At 51.0% G+C, this 27,991-nt stretch overlaps 1 protein-coding gene across 1 annotated transcript; it reads left to right on the forward strand.

The window, feature by feature from the left end:
* The first annotated feature begins 17,496 nt into the window (after positions 1–17,496).
* Positions 17,497–27,822, forward strand: Rpn1 (ribophorin I). The gene is made up of 10 exons (XM_027954449.2): positions 17,497–17,811; positions 19,738–19,802; positions 20,064–20,370; positions 21,822–22,031; positions 23,382–23,574; positions 24,179–24,278; positions 25,440–25,578; positions 25,669–25,788; positions 26,140–26,385; positions 27,412–27,822. The coding sequence occupies exons 1-10, from the start codon at positions 17,554–17,556 to the stop codon at positions 27,592–27,594; spliced, it is 1,821 nt and encodes a 606-aa protein (XP_027810250.1). The 5' UTR covers positions 17,497–17,553; the 3' UTR covers positions 27,595–27,822.
* The last annotated feature ends 169 nt before the right edge of the window (positions 27,823–27,991 follow it).

A 27,991-nucleotide genomic window follows, 5' to 3' on the forward strand; every position in this document is an offset into this window, starting at 1 on the left:
CCAGGGCCTCACACATGTTAGGCGAATGCTCTACCACGGAGCCCCAGCCCCAGCCTGAAACTGTCTTATTTTGATGCTTAAATCCCATAAAGGATGGACAGCCATGTGCAGATATTATTGGACACCAAGAATATGATCCAAGGGTCACAGACAGAGAGCGGGACCCCAGCAGGTGCTCTTGGATTTTCCTGGCCTCCCTGGATCCACCTTATGATCCTCCTCCCTCAGCCTCCGGGCTATGGGGCAGGACGCCAAACAATGGTGCAGCAATAAATTTAGATTTTATGGCTGACTTTGAGGAAGACAGCTTCTAGTTTCTATAATCCACATCCAGAAGAGGAATTCGAGTCTTTATGACCTGCTTTGGAGCAGGAGAGAAGGCGGGAGGGAGCACAAAAGGTCAAGAAGAGATTTGGCCTCTGAGGATCTTTGAAATCGTCCTTCAGTTCAAAGTACCCCGTTGTCAAGGTGCTGTATGTTGGGGTGCAGTTTTAAACGCCTGGAGCTCATCAACCCCTCACTCCCAGCCACGAGGTTGAGTGTGTGTTGGGACACGTCTCAGCTGGCAGGAGGACAGTCCGCAGCGCCACCTTCGCCCCGACTTCCTGCTTATGCTCTGCTTTAAACTCAGCAGAGGTCCACTGAGGGCCTCGGGATCTTTTTCTGAGCATGCGCAGGCCCCGTGACCCACGATGCCCTCGGCCTCCTGGGTTCCTGAGACTCTGTCAGGGCTTCCAATGTCCTCATGGATATTCCAGAACCTTTTCCTTTTTTTAAATTTATTTATTTATTGTCTATTGTTTGAGGAATGGGTCATCAAGCGGTCACAAATTTAAAAACACTTGTCTGAATTTTTTTTTTTTTTAAATGTTCTCTAGGGCTGGGCACAGTGGCACACGCCTATCATCCCAAAAGCTAGGGAGGCTGAGGCAGGAGGATCGTAAGTTAGAGGCCAGCCTCAGCCACTTAGCAAGGCCCTAAGCAACTCAGTGAGACTCTAAATAAAAAAAAAAAAAAAAAAAAACACTGGGGATGGGGCTCAGTCCCTGGTATCAAAAAAAAAAAACTCCCCAAACAAAAACAAATCTGGAGAGGCGTGTTCACATAGGATGAGGGCCAGGATGGGCCACGGAGAGGCAGCCTCAAAACCGAGGTCTTCCTGTGGGCCTCTACACAGGTCAGAAAATGACTGTTCTGTGACCTGGGAACAGGTCTGAAATCTCTCCAGCTCCATATAGACAGGGTCTCGCTGAGTTGCTAAGGGCCTGGCTAAGTGGCTGAGGCTGGCCTCCACTTTCGATCCTCCTGCCTCAGCCTCCCAAGCTGCTGCAGGATTACAGGTGTGTGCCACTGTGCCCAGCTCTAGCTATCGTTTTTAAATGCTGTTACAGACCTCAAGAACAGGGACAGGGGTGTAAGGTATGTTAAGATACCACAAATCTCGTTCTTGTCGTGGAGATCCACTCTCCTTGAATAATGTCTTCCAGGTTCCAAGCCTTGGACTGATTTCCCCAGCTCTCCAAATGTGGATGCTGATCATTTTGCCAGGTGTTTGTTGACTTTACAGAGAAGATAATTTTGGGGATCTTTATTCTGCCCTTTTGAATGACCTTCCTTACCGCACGGCTTTTTAAACTTGAAAACAAGCTCTGAACTCTTTTCAAATCTGACTAGTTGTTCTTAGGTAGACCCCTAAGCCAAGCCTGGGGGGGGGAACGCCTGCAATTTCAGCTCTGAGACTGACACAGGAGGGTCACAAGTCCCAGGCCAGCCTGGGCGACTCAGGAAGATCCTAAAGGGGGGAGGAGGAGAAAAAAAAATTAAGTTAGTGTATGATCTTCCCATGACTGATTAGCATCCCGTCCTATGAACCAATCATTGTTTATTTAACAAGCGCCTCTGGAATGTCAGACAGTAGGTGGTGGAAGGTTCTAGAAATGTGTTCTGACCAGCTCACATGATTCCTGAGAGCTACTTGTCCATCTCCTCCCAACTCTGAGTTCAGTGAGATTTAATTAGCAGCTTGAAATCAGCCTCGTGGACATGTTTACACCCTAGATACTGGAATATTCCTCCCACTGCTACCAACAGACCCAACTTCCACAGCTACTGGAGGGGGCTTCCAGGAGAAATCCGAGGGACAGGGAACACATCTAAATTACGTATTAAGAGCCAGGGACGGTGGGGCGCACCGGTCATCCCAGCAGCTCGGGAGGCTGAGGCAGGAGGATCGCAAATTGGAGGCCAGCCTCAGCCACTTAGCAAGGCCTTAAGCAAATCAGGGAGACCCTGTCTCAAAAGAAAAAAAATTAAAAGAGCAGGGATGTGGCTCTGTGGTCGTGTGCCCCTGGGCTCGATCCTCCATAACAAAATTAAAAAAAAATATTTTAAAATGATATTTTATTTAATGATGTATTTATATGACTCAACAGAAGGCCCGGCACCTAGTAGGTGACCAGAACTTTTCATTCTTTTTATGTACGTGTCTCTTGACCTGGCTGCATTCCTAATCTGAATGCCACATGACAGTTTTTCTAATTCAGTATCACTTCAAAGCTTATTGTACATGGACACGTAATTATCATTATTTTAATGACTGCGCTTTTCCTTTGAATGAATGAATCATGACTTTGACCTCCACCATGTGGAATTACTGTTCAATTATTTCCAGTGTCTCACAAGGATGACCCTAGATGTGTAATGAGCTTTCTTTCTTTTTGGTACCAGGAATTGAACCCAGGGACGCTTCACCCCTGAGCCCTATCCCCAGCCCTTTTTGTATTTTATTTAGAGACAGGGTCTCGCTGAGTTGCTTAGAGACTTGCTAAATGGTGGAGGCTGGCCTCCACCTTGCGATCCTCCTGCCTCAGCCTCCACAGCCACTGGGATGACAGGCGTGCGCCACTGTGCCCCGCTGGATAATGAAGTTTCTGGGTCTTGCTGGGGCTCTTTTAGAGCTGGGAGCAGGCCACATGCCAAGAGGACAGTTGAGACGGAATATAAAATATGCATGACTTCCTAGATCATTAATCCCTTTATATAGTAAGTACCTGCTCTCGGGCTGAGGTTAGCACCTCTTACAGGGATCCTAAAAGAACACCGGCCTCTGACTCACATTCACAAAAGAGGCTCCGCGTGGATGATTTTCATGCTCTTTTCAAACAAGATTATACTTGTAAGATAATCGTCCTGACCATATCATTTCGTAATTTCATGAAGGTGTTCAAAATACTTGTGCATCAGGTTTTTTTTTAATCTATTAATAGTTCAGGTTTGCAGGATAACTGAGTTGGCTCCTACTGCATGTATATATAAATATGAATCTCTATATAAAGAATATATATATGTTTGAATACATATATATGCTCCATATATATATTGAACCCTGGGTTCAATCTCCTGTACCAGTCTTGCCAAAAAAAAAAGAGGCCAAGAGAATTGTGATAGTAGCAAAAAAAAAAGGTGTCCGTATCTTGGTGTCTGTCGCTTTCAGCCTCTGGCTTCCCAAGTTCCTGACTGTGGGAGAGGCTGCAGCTCCCCCAGTGGGCCATTCTATTTTGTTCTGGGGACATTTTTTGCAGGGGTACCAGGGATGGAACCCAGGGTCGCTTACCCACTGAGCCCTGTCCCCAGCCCTTTTTCTGTTTTATTTAGAGACAGGGTCTCGCTGAGTTGCTCAGGGCCTCGCTAAGTGGCTGAGGCTGGCCTCCACCTTGTGATCCTCCTGCCTCAGCCTCCTGAGCCACTGGGATGGTAGGCAAGCACCACCGGGCCTGGCTCTAGGAAGTCTTTTCTTGAGCTCCCAAGGTGGATGGGATCAGGGGCTGAAATAGGAACAGCCTAGGACTTCCTGTTTTGAAAGACAGCAACATGCTTATTCTAACTCAACCAAAATGGCAAAGAAGCAACTCAGATTCTTTCCACATCTGGAAACCTGTCCGCCTTCCTCAATGTGATTAGTTGTCTCCAAGTATCTGGTGCGGGCTGACCCCTGAGGATACCCAAATCTACAGATGTTCAATTCCCTTAAAAAAAAGGGCATACAATCCCCAAACACCAAATGTTCTCTCTGACAGACGGATGCTGACCCACAATAAAGGGGGGGACAGCAGTTCACTGAATGAGACGCAGGGGAGGGGAGGGAAGGGAGGGGAGGGGACTGGGAGGGACAGGGGAATGAATGGGCGTCACTTTCCCATGTTCACATAGGAACCCACGACCAGGCACACCCCACAGCAGGTCCAGCCACAGGAGTGGGAAGTCACACTCTGTGTATGTGGGATACGTCACAATGCACGCTGCTGTCATGGAGAGCTATAAGGAACAAATAAAAAATATTAAAATAAAAAAGGCATAGTATTTGCCTCTAACCTACACACATTCTCCTCATGTTCCTTAAAACACCTCTACATGACTTCAGATACCTAACACAGCCAGGCACGGTGGTACACCCCAGTAATTCCAGTGGCTCTGGAGGCTGAGGCAGGAGGATCGCAAGGTGGAGGCCAGCCTCAGCCACTGAGCAAGGTCCTCAGCAACTCAGCGAGACCCTGTCCCTAAATAAAACATAAAAAGGGCTGGGGATGGGGCTCAGGGGTCCAGGGCCCCTGTGTTTAAACCCTGGTATCAAAAAAAAAAAAAGAAAAAGAAAAAAAAAAAAACACCAGGATATCTTTGAAGAAGTGACAAACCCTCTCAGTCCACTTCCTCTTGGTGGTTAGGGTTGTCCACCGGGTCTGGGTCCTGGTTCCTCTTTGATGGGGCTGGTCTTGTGCAGAGAGATCTCAGATCTTCCGGGGTCTTCCGGGCCGGCCTCCACCTTGCGATCCTCCTGCCTCAGCCTCCGGAGCTGCTGGGAGGACAGGCGTGAGCCATCTGGACGCCATCTCTGGGCTCTGGGCTGGATGGAGCTTCCACCGTCGGGTTCCAGGGCAAGAGGAGAGAGAGGCCTGTCTGCTCTGTGACATTTCCTTGCCTAGTGTCTGAGTGAACCCCAGGAGGACAAGAGATCGGTTCCTTCTCAAGCGTCAGTGGCTGGGGCTCAGTGGTTGAGACTTGCGTAGCATGTGGGAGGCCCCGGGTTCGATTCTCAGCACCGCATGTAAAGAAAGAAAAGTCCATTAACAACTAAAAATATATTTTATAAAATAAAATAAAGTTCCATCAACAACTTAAAAAAAAATACACACATATGTATAAAAGTCAGTGGCTCTTGTGGCCCCACAAGGGCCAGAGGTGGGTAAATCAGCAAAGGGAACTTAGCCCTCAAAGTCCAGATGCCCCTTCCTGGGCATCTAGTGACCACCGCTGTTCCTGTTGGGACAGAGATGCGGGGTACCAGGGGCCCTCGACCACTAAGTCCCATCTCCAGCCCTTTTCATATTTTATTTAGGGACAGGGTCTCCCTGAGTTGCTTAGGGCCTCACTGTTGTTGAGGCTGGCCTCCAACTTGCGATCCTCCTGCCTCAGCTTCCCAAGCTGCTGGGATGACAAGCGTGTGGCACTGATCCCGGCTACATTAATACATTTCTGGACAGTGTAGTAGAGGTCTGCTTTCATTGTTCTCTTAACTTGGCTAGGTTCTTGGGAATGGAAACGCGCCTTTCAGGAACCTGGTCTTTCTTTTTGCCAAAGGATGACACAATGTGAGGTCTAATGTTCTCTCTAGGTAGATCAGAGTCAGGACTGAATTGAATTAGGCTGAGTGTGGCTCCAGAGGCTGAAACAGGAGGATCGCAAGTTGGAGGCCAGCCTCAGCCACTTAGTGAGACCCTGTCTCAAAATAAAACTTAAAAGAGGTATAGCTGAGTGGTAAAGTAGGGTCAATCCCCAGTACTAGACAGAGATAGACAGAGAGACAGACAGAGAGAGAGAGAGAGAGAGAGAGAGAGAAACTGAATTGAGAATTGAGTTAGAGGACACCTGCTAGAGAATGTGCCAAATTGATTGGTGTCCAGAGAAATGACCCGCTTACCTCTGGGGTTCAAAGTGGCTGCTGAGTGACTGTTTTCTCATTCCGTCCCACACAGGCATTGAGTCTACTTATGTTGCTGTGCAATTCTTGCCCATTTTAATTGGATTTTCTTGTTGTTGAGTCTTAGGAGCTCCTTACATATTCCAGATATGAATCTCCTGATCAGACATGTGATTTGCAACATTTTCTCCCTTTCTGTGCGCTGGATCAAAGGGGAATTGGGTGCAATGGCACACACTCGTAATCCCAGCCACTGGGAGGCTGAGACAGGAGGATTGCAAGTTGGAGGCCAGCCTCAGCCACGTCGTGAGACCCTTTCTCCAAATGAAAATCAAAAGTAAAGAACGGGGCTGGAGATGTAGCTTAGAGACAGAGCACCCCCCGGGGTTGAATCCCAAGTGCCACAGAAAAAGGAGCTTGGTTGACTTTGGTTACTTCTGGTTACTGTCCTTGGAGGGTCACAGCAGAGAGAATTTCCTTATTTTGGCAGCTGGGGTTGGTCGCATCCTATCAGGTGGGTGTCAAGTTAGTTTTTCAGAAAACTGGACTGTTTGGGGGTTCGGCGGTCACTCTTTCTGGACTTCTTGGACTGTTGGGGTTCATAAGTGCACAGTTTGGGTTTTCGTTTAGTGACAGACACTTAGCATGAGTGACTCCATTTGGGGCTGGTCCATGGGGCTCTCTATAAGAGCTCGATCCAAATTAACAACCTCCTATGAATTTTAATCAAACAGTTGCCTTTTTAGTCTCTCGAGAGTTTACTTTGATGCCCTACTGGGGATTGAACTCAGGGCGCTTAACCCCTGAGCCCCATCCCCAGCCCTATTTTGTATTTTATTTAGAGACAGGGTCTCGCTGAGTTGCTCAGGGCCTCACTTTGGCTGAGGCTGGCCTCCAACTCACCATCCTCCTGCCTCAGCCTCCCCAGCCACTGGGGTGACAGGTGTGCTCCACCACATCCTGCATCCTGTTTATTTTGAGAGAGGGTCTGTGCTGTCCTTGAACTTGGGACTTTTGTCCCTGATGTTGTTGCAGAACTGGGGATTGAACAGAGGGTCTGACACAGCTAGATACGTGGAGGTGCCCACCTGTAATCCTAAGCAGCTCTGGAGGCTGAGGTAGGAGGATGGCAAGTCGGAGGCCAGCCTCAGCAACTCAGAGAGACCGTGTCTCCAAATAAAATCCCAGAAAGGGCTGAGGATGGGGCTCAGTGGTTAAGTGCTTCTGGGTTCAACCTCTGATACCAAAAGTCAATTAATCAATAAATCTCTCTCTCTCTCAACACCTGCCCCCAGCCTCCTCTTGCCTACTGGGCTCTGCGTGATCTAGTTTCCACTCACTCTCTGATTTCAGTTCCAGGAACCTGATCCTGACACACTGTTCCTCAAACGGGCCAGGCACATTCCACCTCAGAGAACTCATCTCCCCCCTCCCTGCCTGGGGCACTCTGTAGCTTCCTGACCTCTCACCACCTCAGCCGCATCTCTGCCCACCATCTAATCTCTACGGGACCATCTTCACCTCTATCCTCTTTTTCCGCTTTGGTTTTCTTCTGAGCACTTTCTTGTGTCACAATAAACAAAAAATTTCCCAGGCGTGGTGGTGCACACCTGTCATCCCAGCGACTCGGGAGGCTGAGGCAGGAGGATCGCAAGGTGGAGGCCAGCCTCAGCCACTTAGCGAGGCCCCAAGCAACCCAGTGAGACCCTGTCTCTAAATAAAATACAAAATAGGGCTGGAGATGGGGCTCAGGGGTCCAGTGACCCTGAGTTCAATCCCTGGTGCCCCCTCAACCCAAAAGATACTAGACAAAAAAAACAAAGAAGCCAAATTCTTCACCTCTTTCATTGTAATAAGAACTTTAATTTTCTTCCTATGGTGGTAGAAAACCCTGGGTCTCCAAAATGCTAAGCATATACTCAGATCCCAGGCCAAAGATCACCCCAAAATTTTTTTAAATGTTTTTTTTTAATTGCAGATGGACACAGCACTTTTATTTTATTTATTTTTTATGTGGTGCTGAGGATCAAACCCAGGGTCTTGCACATGAGGTGAGCTATGACCCCAACCCACTGTTTTCGCTTCTGATACTAGGGATTGAACTCAGGAGTGTTTACCACACCCCCAGGTCTTATTATTTTTTAATCGCCAAGTTGATGAGGCTGGCCTCCAACTTGCAATCCTCCTGCCTCAGACTCCTGAGTTGCTGGAATTACAGGTGTGCGCCCCTGCACCCAGCAAGACCTTTCAATTTTTTAAAAAGAATTTCTTTTTTAGTTGTAGATGCACACGATACTTAATTTTGTTCATTCATTTTAAAAAAAATTGGATGTTGATGGACCTTTACTTTATTCATTTATTTCTACGTGGTGCTGAGAATGGAACCCAGTGCCTCACACATGCTAGGCGAGTGCTCTACCACTGAGCCACCGCCCCAGCCCCAAGACCCTCAATTTCTATCTGAACATGTGGATGCTCAGTGGAAAATCAACTTCTAGGTCAAACTCTTAAAAATGAGGGTTGTGAGACTGCAGATGTTGCTCGGTGGTAGAATGCTTGTTAAGCATGCATGCAGCCCCGGGATGGATCTCCTGAACTGCAAAAACAGGGCTGCTCCCCTCCCCAATGGCTGGTATTGGGTGTGGTGGTCATCCATTTTTAAAACTATTTAAATGATGGCCACTTCTAAGAGGTGACGTGACAAAACAGATGATACCTGAATGATGTGATGATTTCTCAAAACAGCCATTAAGCCAGATGTGGTGGAGCACGCCTCTAATCCCAGTGGCTTGGGAGGCTGAGGCAGGAGGATTGCAAGGTGGAGGCCAGCCTCAGCAACTTAGTGAGATCTGTACCAAAAAAAAAGGGTGAGTGATTGGGAAAGCTTGGACTTTCACATTTGAGGGAGAGACACTTTCACCTTGTTGTGTCACTGCTGTCATGGCACTGTGTCTATTTCCTAACTCTGAGCTTTGCAATCAACATGCTTGAGCCAAGAAGAAGGAATATATTATGACTTGTAAGGAATGTCAACCGCTGGCCCTCAAAAAGAGACTTCCTTTTTGTATTAACCTCAATATAGGTCTGGTTCCAGAAAGAGGAATGGAAAAACATGGTGCTTGTTGCTGCAAACGCACAAAAGAATTAGACTAAGACAGAAAGCAAAGAAGCAAAATTCTTCCCTCTTTCATTTTAATAAGAACTTCAATTTTTGCACACACACACACCTAGGCCCAGAAGAGCTATGAGAGGGAAATACTTTAAAATGTTAAATGCAGCCGCCTGTGATGACACACACCTGTGAGCCCAGGAACTTGGGAGGCTAAGGCAGGAGGATCGCAAATTGGAGGCCAGCCTCAGCAACTCAGGGAGGCCCCGAGCTACTTAGTGAGACTCTATCTCAAAATAAAATATTTAAAAAAGGGCTATGGATATGGCTCAGTGGATAAGCACCCCTGATTAAGTCCCTGCTACAAAAAAAGAAAAAAAAAGTTAAATGCACAGACTCTGTCCAGGAAGAACCTAGACTGTGAGAAAGAAAGAAAGGCTGAAAATAACTATTAAATTTAACAAAATATATTGTTTAAGTTGTCGATGGGCCTTTATTTTACTCATTTATTTTTAAGTGGTGCTGAGAATTGAACCCAGGGCCTCACACATGCCAGGCAAGTGCCCTACCACTGAGCCCCAGCCCCAGCCCACCAATAATCTTTTTTTAAAAAATTAATTTATTTTAGGTCCCAGGGATTGAACCCAGGGGTGCTTAACCCCTGAGCCCTGTCCCCAGCCCTTTTTCTATTTTATTTAGAGACAGGGTCTCGCTGAGTTGCTCAGGGCCTGGCTAAGTGGCTGAGGCTGGCCTCCAACTTGTGATCCTCCTGCCTCAGCCTCCCTTGCTGCTGGGATTAAGGGTCACCGAACCCAGCTAAATGCTAGAGTTTTTGGAAACCCAGCAGTTAAAGGACTTGGTGACTGTTACTTAATGACGCTTTACTGCGATGCTGTTGCTCATTATCTGTTCTCAGACTTGTTCTCCTAACAGGACCCTGATTTGTTCAGGACAGCAACGTCCCCAGAGTTCCCTGCAGAGAGAAGTGGCCAGGTGACGTGGTTCTAAGGCCATGAGGTCTAAGTGGAAGTTGCTCAGGGTGGCTTCCTGGCAGGGTCATAAATAGAAGATCTGACTGAGCCAGAAAGTAGTTTGTCATTTTGACTCCGCCTTGGTCCTGTCTGAAACCTGGATGTGATAGAGGAAGTGCCACAGGGTCCTCTCGAGGTAACCAGTACCTGGATGAGGATGCCTGATCGAATCAGAACAGTGGCCCGGGGGGCTGGGGTGGTGGCTCAGTGGTAGGGGAGAGCTAGAGGCCCTGATAGTGGGACCCTATGCATTTATTTATACTAGTGGTTCTGGGGAGTAAACGCAGGAGTATTCGGGTTGAGCCTGGTCTTTTTAAAATTTCTAAAATTTGGAGCCAGGGTTTCATGAAGTTGCTGAGGCTGGCCTCCAACTTGTGATCCTCCTGCCTCAGCCTCCTGACATGCTGGGATGACATGCGTTCGCCACCGGGCTTGGCTTTTATTTGTTCTTATTAATCATACATGACGGTAGAATGTATTTTGACATATTATACATATGTATGTTCCTGCTCACCAGGAACAAAATATAAACCCCAAAGTTATTCCCATATATGGGGTATCACTTCTCATTTTTCTGGTTGTACAAGATGTAGAATCACATTTTCTTTTTCAATCTTATTTGAGACATGATCTAGGTTAGTGTCCCAGGCTGGCCTTGAACTTAGTGATCGGGCTACCTCAGTCTCCTGAGTAGCCAGAATCACAGGTGTACGCCACAAAGCCAGCTGTATGTCATATTTACGGCCTCTACAAACTTCAAGTGGTACGTGAAATTAATTCCTCTAGTGTCAAAATTAATTCTACTAGTGTGAAAATTCAGCATGGCCAGTGGCTGACCATACTCACTGTGGAGGACTATTGTGACCTTTTTCATTACTGTGACCCAAAGATCTGAAAAAAACAACTAGAAGAGGAACAGTCTATTTGGCTCAGGATTTCAGAAGTCTCAATCCATAGATGACTGACTCCATAGCTCTGGGCCCTGAGGTCAGGCAGAATATCATGGCAGAAGGGCCCACCGTTTTTGTTTGGGGGGGGGGACACTTCATTACCTAAACCATAACAAGGTTGAACACTTCTTTCCTATTTAAATCCACAACTCAAAATCAATGTTGAGCTGGGCTTGGTGGCACTCACTTGCTATCCCCCCAACTTGGGAGGCTGAGGCAGGAGGATTGCAAGTTGGAGGCCAGCTTCAGCAACTTAGTGAAGCCCTGAGCCACTCAGCGAGACCCTGTCTCTAAATAGAATATAAAAGGGACTAGGGACGGGGCTCAGGGGTTAAGTGTCCCTGAGTTCAATCCCCAGTACCAAAAAATAAAAATAAAAAAATAAAATAAATGCTGAAACTGCTTTGGTTTTTTAAAAAAATATTTATTTTTTAGTTATACGTGGACACAATATTTTATTTGGTGCTGAGGATGGAACCCAGTGCCCCACACTTGCTAGGCGAGCACCCTAGCCCTGAGCCACAACCCCAGCTCTGCTTTGGTTTTTTTAAGCATTGGAAATACCTTTCTGGATGACTCCAAGGCAAGACTTGGCTCAAACTCTAATTCAATCGTTTAATTCAATGCTACCACTGTTCCCATGATACTAACCATAAAAGCCTAAGATACAATATGGGCACTTCTAGCAGAAAAAGTCACTGAGAATATGTGCACTTCTAGCAGAAAAGCATTCCTCTGATCAACAAATATCTTGAATATTTTCAAGGCTCAATCTCTTGCCCACCCTCTATCTTCCCACAAATAACCCCATCTAGCTTCTAAGAGGGCTCAGGCTAGGAATTTGCAGTTCTTTGCAGCAAGCACTATAGGAGCGGCCTTGAAACTTTTATCCTTGCCAACTGAATTTCATCTTTTCAAATATTTTGGAAGAAAGCCGGGTCCAGTGGCACAGGCCTGTAATCCAAACAGCTGGGGAGGCTGAGGCAGGAGGATAGTGAGTTCAAAGCCAGCCTCAGCATTGGCGAGGCCCTGAGCAACTCAGGGAGCTGCTGTCTCGAAGTAAAATACAAATCAGGGATGGGGCTGGGGCTCAGGGGTGGAGTGTCCCCGAGTTCAATCCCTGGTACCATTTCCTCCCATCCCCCTTTCCTCTTCTTAGTATGCGACACAAAGCTCATAGATGCCTTTATGTGGCGCTGAGGATGGAACCCAGTGCCTCACACGTGCTAGGTGAGCGCTCCACCACTGAGCCCCAGCCCTATGTGGGTCTTACTGTTTAATAACATGAACGATCAGGGCGCAATGGCGCATGCTCGAATCCCAGCGACTTGGGAGGCTGAGGCAGGAGGATCCCAAGCTGGAGGCCAGCCTCAGCAATTTATCAAAAGTCAAAAAAAAAAAAAAAAAAACACAGAGGCCTGGGGAGGTGGCCCAGTGGTCAAGCCCCCGTGGGTTCCGCTCCAGGAGCAAATAAATGACAGCATTTTCTGTGCCCAGCTCCCTGCGCTACACTGTCCTCCACTTCCTAAGCCTTGGAGCTGTTCCCGTGGGCACCAAGGGACCCAACGAGGGACAACCCTCACAGGTCGGCACAGCTTTTATTCGGGAACCGAGGGACGCCTCGGATGGACCCATTTTCCTGGTGGAAAAAACGAGCCACCGGCCCGAGGGGGGAGGTGTTTAGGCGAGGACAGGTGGCACTGAGAGGTGACAGCAATGAGCACTGCGACTGCGCCACGCCGAGGGGCTGGGGTCCGTGGTCAGCACCTGATGGCGATGGCCTCCCCGGGCCGCCCTGTCCCTGGGGGGGGGGGGGGACCCGCGCACCGCCCTCCCCTCGTTCCTCCCCCGGGGCCACACCGCGTCGGGGCGTGACACCTTCCACGTCCCACGTCCCCATCGGTACGTCCCCGCTTTAAACGCAGGGAGTCGCAGATGTCCCCGGGGAAAGTCCCCCTCCGCGTCCTGGTGTCGTGGCGGGAGAACGGGGAGCCAGGCCGCGCCCACAGAGGTCCCCTGCTGTCGCGGCTCTGGTAGCTGAGAGGGGACGCCGCCAGACGCCCCGCGATGGGGCGCGACGAGCCACCAAGGCCAACCTACCGGGGCCCGGCCCCACCAGCGCGGGCGGAGCCCCCGAGCGCCGCCTCCCCGGCCGCAGGCGGCCGCCATCTTGCCGCGTGGGCCGCGCGCCCGCCGGGAAGCGCCCCGGGACGCCGCGGCGCCGCGCTGGGACCCGACTCCCGCGCCGCGCCCGGGTCTCCGCGCTTCCCGGAAACGAAGAAACGAAGACCACCCCCCCTCGGGGTCTCGCGCAGCCCGACCTGAGGCAGCCATGATGGAAGGCGAACGCCGCCACTTCCGGAGCCCCCTGCTGACGTCCCCAGGGAGGGACGAGCCAACGCAGCGACTCCAGCGCTCTCTGGCGGCCGTGCTGCCGCAATGGCTCTGTCTTTGACCCCGTGGGGCTTCTGCTTCCGGGTCGGCGGTGAAGGCCGTCCAAGGGGCGGGGTTGGGTTAGTTGCCTGGGGCGGGGTCTGAGCTTGCGCGGTGGGCAGGGGGAGGGTCTGAGCATGCGCATTGGGCAGGGTGGCGAGGTCTGAGCTTGCGCATTGGGCACGGACGGGGCCTGGCTGAGGGCGGGGCCTGGGGCGGGGCTAGCGGGCCTAGAAATGCAGAGCTGGGCTTCCAAACTTGTTTTTTTGCAGGGCTTGGGGTCTGACGTTGCGCATTGGGCAGGGGCGGAGCCTGGCTGAGGGCGGGGCCTGGCTGAGGGCGGGGCCTGGCTGAGGGCGGGGCCTGGCTGAGGGCGGGGCCTGGCTGAGGGCGGGGCCAGTGAGCCTAGAGATGAGCTTCCAAACTGTTTTTTTTTTTTAATAATATTTTATTTAAATAAATTTTATTTTTTAAAAAATACATAATTTAGGGGCTGGGGCTCAGTGGTAGAGTGCTTGCCTAGCATGTGTGAGACACTGGGTTCCATTCTCAGCACCACATAAATATAAATAAAATAAAGGCCCATTGACAACTAAAAAATACTTTTAAAAAATAATAAAATACACGATTTTATTTTAAAAATGCATAAAAATGCAGTGCATTATAATTCTTATTAAACATATAGAACACAATTTTTCATATCTCTGTATATAAAGTATGCTCACACCAATGCATGTCTTCCTATCTGGACTTTGGATAATAATGATCATCACATTCCACTGTCATTAATAACCCCCTGCCCCCTCCCTTCCCCTCCCACCTCTCTGCCTTTATCTAGAGTTCCTCTATTCCTCCCATGCTCCCCCTCCCTACCCCATTATGGGTCAGTCACCTTATATCAGAGAAAACATTCTGCATTTTATTTTTTTAGATTGGCTAACTCCACTTGGCATTATCTTCTCCAACGCCATCCATTTACCTGCAAATGCCATGATTTTATTCTCTTTTAGTGTTGAGTAAAATTCCATTGTGTATACATGCCACATTTTTTAATCCATTCATCCGATGAAGGGCATCTAGGCTGGCTCCACAGTTTAGCTATTGTGAATTGTGCTGCTATAAACACTGATGTGGCTGTGTCCCTGTAGTGTGTTGTTTTTAAGTCCTTTGGGTATAGACCAAAGAGAAGGATAGCTGCGTCAAATGGTGGTTCCATTCCCAGATTTCCAAGGATTCTCCATACTGCTTTCCATATTGGCTGCACCAATTTGCAATCCCACCAGCCATGTAGGAGTGTGCCTTTTTCCCCCACATCCTCGCCAGCACTTATTGTGGTTTGTCTTCATAATAGCTGCCATTCTGACTGGAGTGAGATGAAATCTTATAGTGGTTTTGATTTGCATTTCTCTAATTGCTAGAGATGATGAACATTTTTTCATATGTTTGTTGATTGATTATATATCCTCTTCTGAGAAGTGTCTGCTCAGGTTCTTAGCCCATTTGTTGATTGGCTTATTTTGTGTGTGTGTGTGTGTGTGTTTAACTTTTTGAGTTCTTTATATACCCTAGAGATTAGTGCTCTATCTGATGTGTGAGGGGTAAAAATTTACTCCCAGGATGTGGGCTCTCTATTCACCTCACAGATTGTTTCTTTTGCTGAGAAGAAACTTTTTAGTTTGCCTAGAGATGCAGAGCTGGGGTTCCAAACTTGTTAAGAAGTCTTTCACCTGGTTGATCGGTGGCAAAGCGCTGGATTAGCATGTGTTGAGGCACTGGGTTCGATCCTCAGCACCACATTAAAAATAAAGAAAAATAAAGAAATAAATACAAGAAAGGACTTTCTACTTGCCCCTGTTTATCCATGAGAGAGCAATATCTAGTCTGCCAGAATAGAATAGGTTTTCAGGTTACGGTGCAATGTGGGTTTTGGAGGAGGACAATTTTGGGCTGAACTGCTACACATTGACTCTCTGATTTGGATTCTGGAGGTTGAAAAGAATTGGACTGATCATTATTCTGGCAGCCTCCTTGGGATCGATGGTGATCCAAGCCTCTGGGAGAGGCAAGAGAAGGGGGTGGAAAGAAGGAAACTGGGCCTTAGAAAGTACCAGTGGGGGGGGAGCCGACAGAAAGTTCGAAAGTTCAAAGCCAGCCTCAGCCACTTAGTGAGGCCCTGAGCAACTCAGCGAGACCCTGTCTCTAAATAAAACATCAAAAGGGCTGGGGATGTGGCTCAGTGGTTCAGAACCCTGGGTTCAATTCTGGGTACCAAAAACATGAAAACAGATCCAGCTGGGTGTGGTGACTTATGCATACATATACCTCCAGCAGTTTGGGAGGCTGAGGCAGGAGGATCTCAAGTTTGAGGCCGTCCTCCACAATTTAGCAAGACTCTAAAAAAATGTTGAAGGTTCCTAAGATTTTGCATGATAAAGAAACATTCCTCTTGTTTAATCCATTTTTTTTCAATTTTTATAATACCAGTTTATACTACATATTTCTTTTTTTTTGAATATTCATTTTTTAGTTGTAGTTGGACACAACACCTTTATTTCACTTGTTAATTTTTGTATGTGGTGCTGAGGATCGAACCCAGGGTCTCGCACGTGCAAAGCGAGCGCTCTACTGCTGAGCTACAACCCCAGCCCTATACTACATATTTCTATGCCTAATTTAAGTTGGGTTTCTGTTACTTGCTACCCAAAGAGCTTTGATTACAGTAGATTAGAATATGCATTTGGGGTACGAAGTATTGTTGTGGACATTTTCCTATAGGCCATGGATGGGCTTAGTATTTGATTTTGTTTTAGTGCCAGTGAGCACTAACTTTCCATAACGGGGGAGGGGGGAAATGTGGGGTTTCAATGACACACTAATGTGCAGACTAGGAGTTATACGGACTTGATCTTCTCTACTTTTACTGAGTACTTAGAACACCCCAGATACAGTGGAAGAAAACAACCCTTGCTGTACCTCTTTCTCATTAAAAAAGGGTGTTCAGGCAATCTACAAGGAATAACAATGAAAAGAGATTAATTCTTTTATTTTGGGGACTCTCTCTCAGTTATGGCTTATCAGAAGTGATGTACCTTTCTCTCTCTCTTTGGTACGGGTCATTTTACCACTAAGCTACATCCCCCCCACACACATTTTTTTTTTTAAGTTTAAAACAGGGCCTTCCTCAGTTGCTGAGGCTGGCCTCCAACTTGACGATCCTCCTGCCACAGCCTCCCTAGTTGCTGAGATTACAGGTGTGCACCACCACGCCTGGCTTCATGTCCTTCTCTGAATGAATCATATCATTAGGAACAAAGCGTCACCGTATCTGATGCCTGGAGTGATGTCAACCTTGAATCACGGTGGTGCCAGCCAGGATCCTTCAGGTGAGTGTAAACTTACTATTCCCACCTGACCCCTTAGTAATTTCTAAACATTGTGGGGAGATACTTTGAGACAATTTTAAGACAAACTTTGTTTCTGCATAAGTTTTTTTAAAATTTTTTTTTCTTTAAATCTGTGCTGGGGATGGAACCCAGGGCTTCCTATGCCAGGTAAGTGCTCTACCTCTGTCTGAGCCACATCCCCAGGTTGGGTTCACCAATTTTAGCTTCCCCTGGGAGCAAGCACAAAGTTTGATTTAGTCTAAGCTAAATTTTTTTAATATCATGGAGCAAAAATGCCAGAGAGCAGGGAGTTAATTAAGCAAGGGCTGTTGTTGCAGGAATAAAGCGAAGTGTGATGATCAGAACAAAGCCGCGCCAGAAGCAACACAGACAGAATTCTGAGGTTTCCAATCAGGCGCCTAGGGGGCAGCCCGGTTACCCTGGAGACAGGGAGGTTTGCAGTCAGGCGCCCTTAGGACAGCCCGGTTGCCGTGGAGACGGGGGGCCTTTTTAGCTGGGCGCCGCCCAGTTGCCGGGGAGACGGGGTCCTTCCCAGCTGGGCGCCGCCATCTTGTGGCGCCAGCCGGGAGCCAATCAGCAGCTGCGTAGTGGCGGGAGGCTCCTGGAGGCGGGGCGCGGTGGCGGCGGCCTGGCGCTCAGCTCCGTCCGGGTCATGGAGGCGCCCGCCACCTGCCTGCTTCTGCTCCTGTGGCTCGGGGCCTGGGCCCCAGCTCCGGGCGGCGCCTCCCCGGAGGCCCAGCCGCTGGTGAACGAGGAAGTGCTGCGCACGGTGGACCTGAGCAGCCACCTGGCCAAGGTGACGGCCGAGCTGGTCCTGGCGCACGCGGGCGGCTCCTCGTCGCGGGTCACCTCGTTCGTCCTGGCCCTGGAGCCGGAACTGGAGGCCCGGCTGGCGCACCTGGGCGTGCAGGTGAGAGCGCACGCGCTGCTCCCGCCCGGCGGGGTCCCCGGGTCCCCACCGCCGGGGCCACGTCATCACGCGCCTCCTGGGCGGCTCCTCGGGTGACCTCGGGGCCTGGCGCTCGGCCTCCCCTGGGAGTCCCCGCAGGCTGACCGCGGGCCTCGAGGCGGCGGCCCGAGTGGACCCCACGCAGCCCGTTTCCTCCCCTTGGGGTCCAGCCTGGGTACTCCCCGGTCCTCGGGCGCGACAGGCGGAGAGATGGCAGGGGCCTGGGACCCAAGGTCGCACCCCTTTGCGAGAGCCCCGCGCCCGGGGGTCCTGTGCAATTGCCCAGGATTTTCTGTGAGTTGTCGAGGCTGGCCTCTACCTTGCGATCCTCCCATCTCGGCCTCCCACCTGGCTGGGACTCCAGGTGTGGCCCCGCAGCGCAGTGTCCCTCAGGGGTTTCTTCTGCAAAGATGGCTCCAGACTTCAGCTTGCGCTCCCACTCAAGTTAAAGGACTCGAACGTCCGACCTCATTCTTTTATTCATTTTTTTTTTTAAATTCAAAAAAAGAAAACATTCTTTTTAAGGAAAGCCAGCCATGGTTTCATGATGCCACAGTATCAATAGATCACAGCGGGAGACCCGCCCTCCTGTCATCCAGTTGGAGAGCGATGACAGGCTGGGTGGCTCTACTTAATTCATGTCTTGCTTTTAAAATGTATTCTCCCAAGCTTTTTATTTATTTTTTTTTTAGTTAATGGTTGCCTTCTTTTTTTTTTTAATATTTATTTTTTTTAGCTGTAGTTGGACACAGTATCTTTATTTTATTTATCTATTTTTTTATGTGGTGCTGAGGGTCAAACCCAGGGCCTCACACATACTGAGCCCCAACCCCAGCCCCGCCAACCCCCCAATCTTTGTTTAAAATATAATGTGTATATAAAAAGCTGCAGGTTGGGGCTGGAGTTGTAGCTCAGTGGTAGCGCACTTGCCCTCCTAAGTCGGGGTTCAGTTCCTTGCACCACATATAAATAAGCAAATAAGAAAAATAAAGGTCCATCAGCAACTAAAAAAAAAAAAATCAAAAGCTGCAGAGAGGTCATGCAGTTTGGTGGCTCTGCACTGATGTCACATGGAGTTACAATGATCACCATTCAGAGCCTCCAAAAGCTTCTTTATTTTTCTTTTTTCTTTTGTCCCTTTTGAATTTGCATTAGGTGTTTAAAGCACATTCTCCCTTTTGAGGTGCAGGTGTTCTGTGGCAGGTGAGAAGTCCGAAGTCTGGGACCGTGTTTAACAGCGCACATGAGGTCTCACGGTGAGGGGTAGGTCAGGGCTGTACTTTTACCCTGGACCTCTGTGGTTACCTTTGACTGCCTTGGTGGCTGTGAGGTAGGCCCGTTTGGGGATATGAGACCTGCAGTTGCTAGACACAGTGGTGCCCACCTGTCATCCCAACCACTCAGGAGGCTGAGGCAGGAGGATCGCAAAGTGGAGGCCAGCCTCAGCCACTTAGCGAGGCCCTCAGCAACTCAGCGAGACCCTGTCTCTAAATAAAATAGAAAAAGGGCTGGGGACGGGGCTCAGGGGTGGAGGGCCCCTGGGTCGTATCTATTACCTCATTAAAATGCTATTTATTTTCTGTGCCTCTGCATAGTTGAATGTCAGGAAGGAAACGTTGGAACTTTTGGAAACTGCTATGTTTCAGGTTGAAAAAAGAAACCCTCGGGGCTGGGGTGCAGCTCAGTGGGAGGACACTTGCTGGTGTGGGAGGCGCCGGGTTCCATCCCCAGCTCAGCCCCAAAAAAAAACCTCTCCTGACACGAACTTCAACCTTTCAAAAGTTTGAATACGTCATGGTGGACGTTCTGGGGTCGTTGGTCAGTTGTCGCCTGAAATTTGAAAAACCAAGAGACAGGAAAGAATGACCATTTTTTTTCCTGTTCTAGGTAAAGGGAGAAGAGGAGGAAGAGAACAATCTAGAACTCCGGGAAACCAAAATTAAGGGCAAAAGGTAAGCTCGAAATGTTTGAGACCCATTTCTTTTTGGGGAGATTCCTGGGGATGGAACCCAGGGGTGCTTCACCCTTGAGCCCTGTCCCCAGCCCCTTTTTATATTTTCTTTAGAGACAGGGTCTCCCTAAGTGGCTGAGGGCTTTTGCACTTTTGCGGAGGCTGGCCTCCACCTTGCAATCCTCCTGCCTCAGCCTCCCAAGCTGCTGGGCGTGGCCACCTGCCAGGGGACCTTCATCTTTTGGCTTCTTTTTTCTTCCAGCGGGAGATTCTTCCTGGTCAAGCTCCCCGTCGCCCTTGACCCCGGGGCCAAGATCTCCCTCGTCGTGGAGACCGTGTACACCCACGTGCTTCAGCCCTACCCGACACAGATCACCCAGTCGGAGAAGCAGCTGGTGGTGTTCGAGGGCAACCATTATTTCTACTCCCCCTACCCCACCAAGACCCAGACCATGCGCGTCAAGCTGGCCTCGCGCAACGTGGAGAGCTACACCAAGCTGGGCAGCCCCACACGCTCGGAGGACGTGCTGGACTACGGGCCTTTCCAGAATGTTCCTGCCTACAGTCAGGTGGGTTGCCCTGCCCTGCCCGCCTCAGATAGAGGCTCGGAGGGGAGGTGTCCCCCAGGAGGAGGCCCCGGTGTGGGTGTGGGAAGGTTAGATTTGGGAGCTGGGGCCTCCTCAGGCCTCCTTTAGAGACAGGGTCTCGCTGAGTTGCTCAGGGCCTCGCTAAGTTTATGAGGCTGGCCTCTAACTTGAGATCCTCCTGCCTCGGCCTCCAGAGCTGTTCGGATTCCAGGCACGCACCACCATTCCCAGCTCTTAATTTGTGCTTTTTTAAAAATTTTTTTTACTTGTTGATGGAACTTTATTAATCATTTATTTACATGCGGTGCTGAGACTCGAACCCAGTGCCTCTACACTGAGCGCAGTCCCAGGAACCCAAGGCTCAGTGAAGCAGACCCCTCCCACAGGGACTGTTCGTAGGGGATGGATGGAAATCTGAAATCACTGGTTAGATCTTCCCCAGAGTTTTCCACTTCCTGTGAAGTGACCTGTCAGAGTCCATGTCTCCTTTTGACAGCACGGATGGAGGCTATGGATGGCACTGGGGAGTGGAAATGGGGCTGGCCGAGGAAGCGAGGCATGCTGGGTAGGAGGACTGGAGGAACAGAGGCCACAGGGAATCTCATATGCGGTGGCTGTGGTGGCTGAGGCCTTGGGGCTGGGACTCCGACAAGAGGAAGCAGGTCAGGCTGAAGAAGCTCTTGTTATTTTGAAAAATTTTAAATGTGCGAAAAAGACTTCTTTGCTGGAATATCTTAGAGCACACATCGGGGGTCATCTGTGATATCATTTGGAGTGATTGCAGGTCATTTTACCTCCACATCATTTCTGAAAAAGCGAGGATGTTTTAAATATTAACAATTCCTTTGGTTGCATGTGGTGGCGCGCGATTGTCATCCCAGGGGCCCTGGAGGCTGAGGCAGGAGGATCGCAAGTTGGAGGCCAGCCTCAGCCACTTAGTGAGGCCCTGAGCAACTTAGCAAGACCCTGTCTCTAAATAAAATAGAAAAAGGGGCTGGGGACGGGGCTCAGGGGTTAAGCACCCCTGGGTTCAATCCCTGGGACCAAAACTAAAAAAAAAAAAGTGATTTAGGGTATCATTCTTCCAATTAATAACAATATTGCGAACATTTATTTCTAACAAGAAGTCCCAGTACACATTTTAAAACGTCGCATCCATTACCTACGTCATAATTCACTAAATGCTGTGACGTGCGCCTGTCATCCCAGCAATTTGGGAGGCTGAGGCAGGAGGATCTCAAGTTGGAGGCCAGCCTCGGGAATTTAGTGAGACCCTCAGCAACTTAGCGAGACCCTGTCTTAAAGGGGCAGGGGCCACAGTGCTCCGTGGTAGAGCGTTCCAGAAGGTCCCCAGTCATCTGTGCTGTGTGGGTGTTGGCGAGTCTGGGTGTTGGCGTTGCCAGAGCCTTGATCCTGGTTCCCTTCCCGCCCAGGATCCTTTCAAAGTCCACTACGAGAACAACAACCCGTTCCTGACCATCACCAGCATGACCCGGGTCATCGAGGTCTCCCACTGGGGGAACATCGCCGTGGAGGAGAACGTGGACCTCAAGCACACGGGCGCCGTGCTGAAGGGGCCCTTCTCCCGCTACGACTACCAGAGGCAGCCCGACAGCGGCATATCCTCCATCCGCTCCTTTAAGGTCTGAAGGGCCCCCTGGGACACCAGGAGAGGCTGACGTCATTGTCTCCGCCTTCCTGTGGCTTTTGGAAACTAGACAAATATAGTTGTTGGAAACTGTGGGCACAGTGGCCCACGCCTGTCATCCCAGCGGCTGGGGAGGCTGAGGCAGGAGGATCGCAAGGTGGAGGCCAGCCTCAGCCACTTAGATCTGTCTAAAAATGTAAAGGGCTGGGGACGGGGCTCTGTGGTTGAGCAGCCCTGGGCTCAATCCCCAGTACAAAAAAAAAAAAGAGAAAGTGATGCTCAAGTAGCCGAGTGACAGTGTTAGAAGCCATTTATATAAATGACCATGTTTTCTAAGGAATCTGTGACATAGGAGGACACTGTGACTGTACCACTGTCCACACAGTATTGTGCTGACGGTTTACATGTCTCTGTTTTTTCTTTTTCTCAAAATATACGTGTGTGTGTATATACACATATATATTTATGTTTTACTTGTCTGTGGACACAATACTTTTATTTTTTTATTATTATTTTTTTAATATTTATTTTTTAGTGGGACACAATATCTTTATTTACTTATTTTTATGTGGTGCTAAGGATCGAACCCAGGGCCTCGCATGAGCTAGGCGAGTGCTCTACCGCTGAGCCACAACCCCAGCCCCTTAAAAACATTTTTATAAACTTAAATATTGTACAGGGACCCCCCTCCCCCGAGAACAAAGGTGTGATATTCCCCCTCCCCCATTATTAAGATATACTTGCAGATTTGCATCATAAAATAAGAATATTAGAAGAAGAAATCCCTTCCAAGTCCTTTCAGCTAGTAATTTATTGTCATTTCTTTTACGTCTAATTTCTATCTCTTTGGAAAATAACTATAGTAAGATTATTATTATGAATTATTATTATTATTATTATTATTTTTGCTACTGGGTATTGAACCCCAGAGGTGCTTACCCACTGAGCCACATCTCTGGTCCTTTTTCTATTTTATTTAGAGACAGAGTCTTGCCAGGTTGCTGAGGACCTTGCTAAGTGGCTGAGGCTGGCCTCCACCTTGCGATCCTCCTGCCTCAGCCTCCCAAGCCGCTGGGATGACAGGCAGGGCCACCGTACCCACCTCCAAATCTGCTTTATTTCCCGTTTTAGAAGAATTTGTTTATTTAGCATTGTAGATTGAGAAGTAGATGCAATTTCTAGAAATCTCGAAGCTTTGGGGGGGGCGGGGAGTCAGACTCCTTACGGCTGTTGATGGTTTGGGGCTGTTGAACTAAGTACTAGTGAAGATCTTGGTCCCGAAGACGATCCTGAGGTTCAGAGCACTCCTCTGGAGTGTTGAGCAGGGCTGTCTCCTCCCCTGCAGACCATCCTCCCCGCTGCCGCCCAGGACGTGTACTACCGGGATGAGATCGGCAACGTGTCCACCAGCCACCTCCTCATCCTGGACGACTCTGTGGAGATGGAGATCCGGCCTCGATTTCCCCTCTTCGGGGGATGGAAGACCCACTACATCGTCGGCTACAACCTCCCGAGCTACGAGTACCTCTACAACTTGGGTCAGTGTTCAGAGTCGTTCCCATAATAAGACACGAACTAATTTCTTTCGAACATTGTTCCTGTTTTTAACCTGTCCCAGATGGGGAAAGAACGTCCTCCATCGTCAGGAAGGCTGGGTAGCAGGAGCGACTCTTTTTCCTTTTCGTGTTGGGCATTGGTGCTTATCCCCTGAGCCCTGTCCCCAGCCCTTTTTCTATTTTATTTAGAGACAGGGTCTCGCTGAGTTGCTCAGGGCCTCGGTAAGTGGCTGAGGCTGGCCTCCACCTTGCGATCCTCCTGCCTCAGCCTCCGAGCCGCTGGGATCACAGACACGCACCCCCACTCCTGGCTAACGTGTTCCTTGCGTAACTTCTCTCAGGACGGCGGCACCTGGCCCTTTTCTGTTGCTCCTTGCAGTAGGAGGCTTGGTTTGGGGTGGCCTTGGCCCCGTCTCAGACCCCTGCTTCAGTATCGGGTTCATTCACCCCCTGTGCCTCCGCATCACCGCGCCTTGACACAGGCTTCTCTGCCTTCTGTGGAGCAGGAGGGCGGCCACACCCCCTGCTGGCCCCCTGCTGGCCCCTCCTGTGGCTCAGGCCCTGCTGTGGTTGCTCTGTCCCCCAGGTGACCAGTACGCTCTCAAGATGAGGTTCGTGGACCACGTGTTCGATGAGCAGGTGATCGACTCCCTGACGGTGAAGATCATCCTTCCCGAGGGCGCCAAGTGAGTGCCCCGTCCCCCTGACACCCGCCTCCTTCCGGCTCCCCCTGGTGCCTAAACCACGGCACAGAGTAGGTGCTCATCGAACAGCTTTGACCCAGAAACCTGTCTCTGCTGAGTGACGCTCACACCACGTCCCGCAGGACGCTCTGTTCAGGTCCCGAGCGGGCAGCGAGGGCGTCTGGAGGGGACAGACACGAATAGAGAGTCAGCCGCAGCCCTGACGGGGAGCAGGGACCCCGAACACGCTCTGCACGTCCTTTATATAGGTCTGACTATCAGAAGGATTTACTGTGAGGGAGTTTCTTCAGGATGAACAGGACCATAGTGAAGGTCGAAACAGCCAGTTAGAACTGTCACCTGGCACCCAGCTGGCATGGGAACCCAGGGTTAAGAACTGAGAGCCGGGCACCGTGGCCCACGCTTGTCATCCCAGCAACTGGGGAGGCTGAGGCAGGAGGATCCTGATTTGGAGGCCAGCCTCAGCCACTCAGCAAGACCCTGTCTCTAAATGAAAGATAAAAAGGGCTGGGGCTGGGGCTCGGTGGCAGAGCGCTGGCCTGGCACGGGTGAGGCCCTGGGCTCCGTCCTCAGCCCCCCATGAAAATAAACAAGTACAACCACAGAAAATTTTAAGAAATAAAAGACGATGCCGTCATTCCTGTAGTAGCTCCGGAGGCCCCCAGGTCCCTGAGTGGCTCTCGTGGGTGGATGTGCTGGGAGCTGGAGCCCGTGAACTGGTGGGGCTGGTACCATGAGCCCTTGAGGGTCCTCTGCTGCCCAGGCATGAGTGTGGCCTCAGACTAGGCTTCTGGTGACAGGTCAGCCATCTCCGAATGGCGGATGTTCCCAGGGGTCCAAAGGCGGGCAGGGGGCGGGAGGGCACAGGTAATGATTTTCTTTCTCTTTGGTTCCAGGGATTGAACCCAGGGTGCTTCACCCCCGAGCCCCGTCCCCAGCCCTTTTTATATTTTATTTAGAGACAGGGTCTCGCTGAGTTGGTGAGGCTGGCCTCCAACTCACGATCCTCCTGCCTCAGCCTCCTGAGTCGCTGGGATCCTGGCATGGGCCACCGCCCTGGCTCCCTTGGCCTTGGACTTCTCGGCCACCTGCCCCCTCAGGGCCATTGGTGTGAGGCTCTGTCGTGTCCCCATCTGCCCCCAGGAACATCCAGGTGGACAGTCCCTATGAGATCAGCCGGGCCCCGGATGAGCTGCACTACACCTACCTGGACACCTTCGGCCGCCCCGTGATTGTCGCCCACAAGAAGAACCTGGTGGAACAGCACATCCAGGACCTCGTGGTGAGTGCGGCCGCTCCCCCCCCGGGCGGGCCTGCATCCGGGCCCCCTGGCCGCAGCCCTGAGCCGGGTCCCTGCACCCTGTCCCCCCAGGTGCACTACACCTTCAACAAGGTGCTGATGCTGCAGGAGCCCCTGCTGGTGGTGGCCGCCTTCTACGTCCTCTTCTTCACCGTCATCATCTACGTGCGCCTCGACTTCTCCATCACCAAGGTACCCGGCCGCTCCTCAGTGGCTGAGGCCGGCCTCCAAATTGGGATCCTCCTGCCTCAGCCTCCACAGGGGCTGGGCTCCCAGGCGTGGCCACCAGGCCCGGCTGAGTCTGTTTAAGAAGATTCTTTTAACGTCCTAGATTTGACTCGAAGGCCTTGATTTTTATTTGTTGTCACGTGATGCTGAGATTGGAACCCAGGGCCTCCCACGAGCCAGGCCAGCGCTGTGCCACTCAGCCCCGGCCCTTCGATGTCCGTGTCCTGCGCGCGACTCTTGCCTGAATGGCGGGCGCCGTGGGCATCCCTGGGAGCTCAGGTCCGGGTGGTCAGGAGCCCCTGTCCCCTGCCGCAGGACCCGGCTGCGGAGGCCAGGATGAAGGTAGCCTGCATCACGGAGCAGGTCCTGAGCCTGGTGAACAAGAGGCTGGGCCTCTACCGCCACTTCGACGAGACCATCAACAGGTACAAGCAGTCGCGCGACGTGTCCACGCTCAACAGCGGCAAGAAGGGCCTAGAGACGGAGCACAAGGCCCTGAGCAGCGAGATCGCCCTGCTGCAGTCCCGCCTGAAGACCGAGGGCTCCGACCTCTGCGACCGAGTGAGTGTCCCTCGGGATCCTTCCACCGTCCATCTGGGGTGATGGCGCAGCGGCTGGGGACATGGGAAGCCGGGTCTTGGTGGTGAGCGGGCCTGGGGGGACCTCTGCGGCCTCTCTAGCGCTGTCTGTGCTTGTGGCCGAGAACCCAGAGGTGAGCCAGGCTCAGGCCACTCCCAGCCGCTTGGGAGGCCGAGGCAGGAGGATCACAAGTTGGAGGCCGGCCTCCACAACTCAGTGAGACCCTGTCTCTAAATACAGAAAGGGCTGGGGACGGGGCTCTGGGGTGAACTGCCCCCTAGTTCTGTCCCCAGGAACCAAAACGCACAGCAAGCCTCATCTGAGGACCCAGGGTGAAGCCACGTGGAAGCTTCTGGCAGGTCCCCTGGCACATGGAGGACACCCACTCGGTGTCCCTCCTCCCTGCCGCTTGCCCAGCGAGGTCCAGGAGTTCAGCTGGACACCACCAAGGGCTGGGGGGGGACATCCCCTGCCAAGTGTCGGGAAAGCAGAGTCACTCGGCTTGACATTCAGCAGTGTCGGGGGGCCCCAGGGCCAGGTGCGGTGTCCTCGTGAAGGTGACACGTGATAAACATGCGATCTCGTGTTTCTGAGAGTCCCGGGCGCATGAGGACGCTGATCCCAGAACTGGGATTCCCGGGAGAGGACTGGGTGGTCAGGGACCCCGAGGGGCATATTTTATTTAGAGACGGGGTCTTGCTGAGTTGCTGAGGCTGGCCTCCAACTCGGGATCCTCCTGCCTCGGCCTCCCGAGCTGCTGGGATGACAGGCGTGGCCACGGCGCCTGGTGCTTGCTGGGTTTTGTGAGGAGGTGAAGGAGGCCCGCCGTCCTCCGCAGCCTGCCCCTCTGTTCAGGTCTGAAAGCCCCAACCTGCCCCAGGGCCTTTGCACATGCAGGCCTGCCTGGGGGAGAACGGCCACACTCACCAGCTGGTGGCTGCTCCTTCCAGAGCTCTGGCTCTGGGCCCAGGAAGTGGTGACCCTGTCCTGCTGTCACCCCCCCCCCAGGTGAGCGAGATGCAGAAGCTGGACGCGCAGGTCAAGGAGCTGGTCCTCAAGTCGGCCGTGGAGGCCGAGCGGCTGGTGGCCGGCAAGCTCAAGAAGGACACCTACATCGAGAACGAGAAGCTCATCTCAGGGAAGCGTCAGGAGCTGGTCACCAAGATCGACCACATCCTGGACGCCCTGTAGCCCTGCTGCCCCGAGCCCGGGCGGGTGGAGGCTGGGGAGGGAGGCTGAGGACCGGCCTCGAAGAGGCCGCCAGCTGTCATTGCTAAAGGTCTTCAGGGAAGAGAAGCTGGCTCTGCCTCAGGCACTGCAAGAGGCTGTCCCCTGTCCCTAAATTGCTCCTTTTTCTTTTTTTTTAAACTTTCAAAAGAATCTTATTAAACCCGGAACATGTTTGTGTTTTGAACAAAAGGTCTTCTCAGTGGTGGCTGGGCGTGGCGTTCTATTCAGCATTAAGGAAGCAGTGATGGTGCTGAACCCCTGAGCCCCGTCCCCAGCCCTTTTTATGTTTTTATTTATGACAGGGTCTCACTGAGTTGCTTAGTGATGCACCAAATTGCTGAGGCTGGCCTCCACCTTG

This window comes from Marmota flaviventris, chromosome 20 (genome assembly GCF_047511675.1).
Source record: "Marmota flaviventris isolate mMarFla1 chromosome 20, mMarFla1.hap1, whole genome shotgun sequence".
NCBI lineage: Eukaryota > Metazoa > Chordata > Mammalia > Rodentia > Sciuridae > Marmota > Marmota flaviventris.

Coding starts and splice junctions, on each gene's coding strand:
- Rpn1 (XM_027954449.2), top strand. CDS start 17,554: ATGGAGGCGCCCGCCACCTGCCTGCTTCTGCTCCTGTGGCTCGGGGCC. Junction 24,279..25,439: donor ATCCTTCCCGAGGGCGCCAA/GTGAGTGCCCCG, acceptor ATCTGCCCCCAG/GAACATCCAGGTGGACAGTC. Junction 26,386..27,411: donor GCTCCGACCTCTGCGACCGA/GTGAGTGTCCCT, acceptor CCCCCCCCCCAG/GTGAGCGAGATGCAGAAGCT.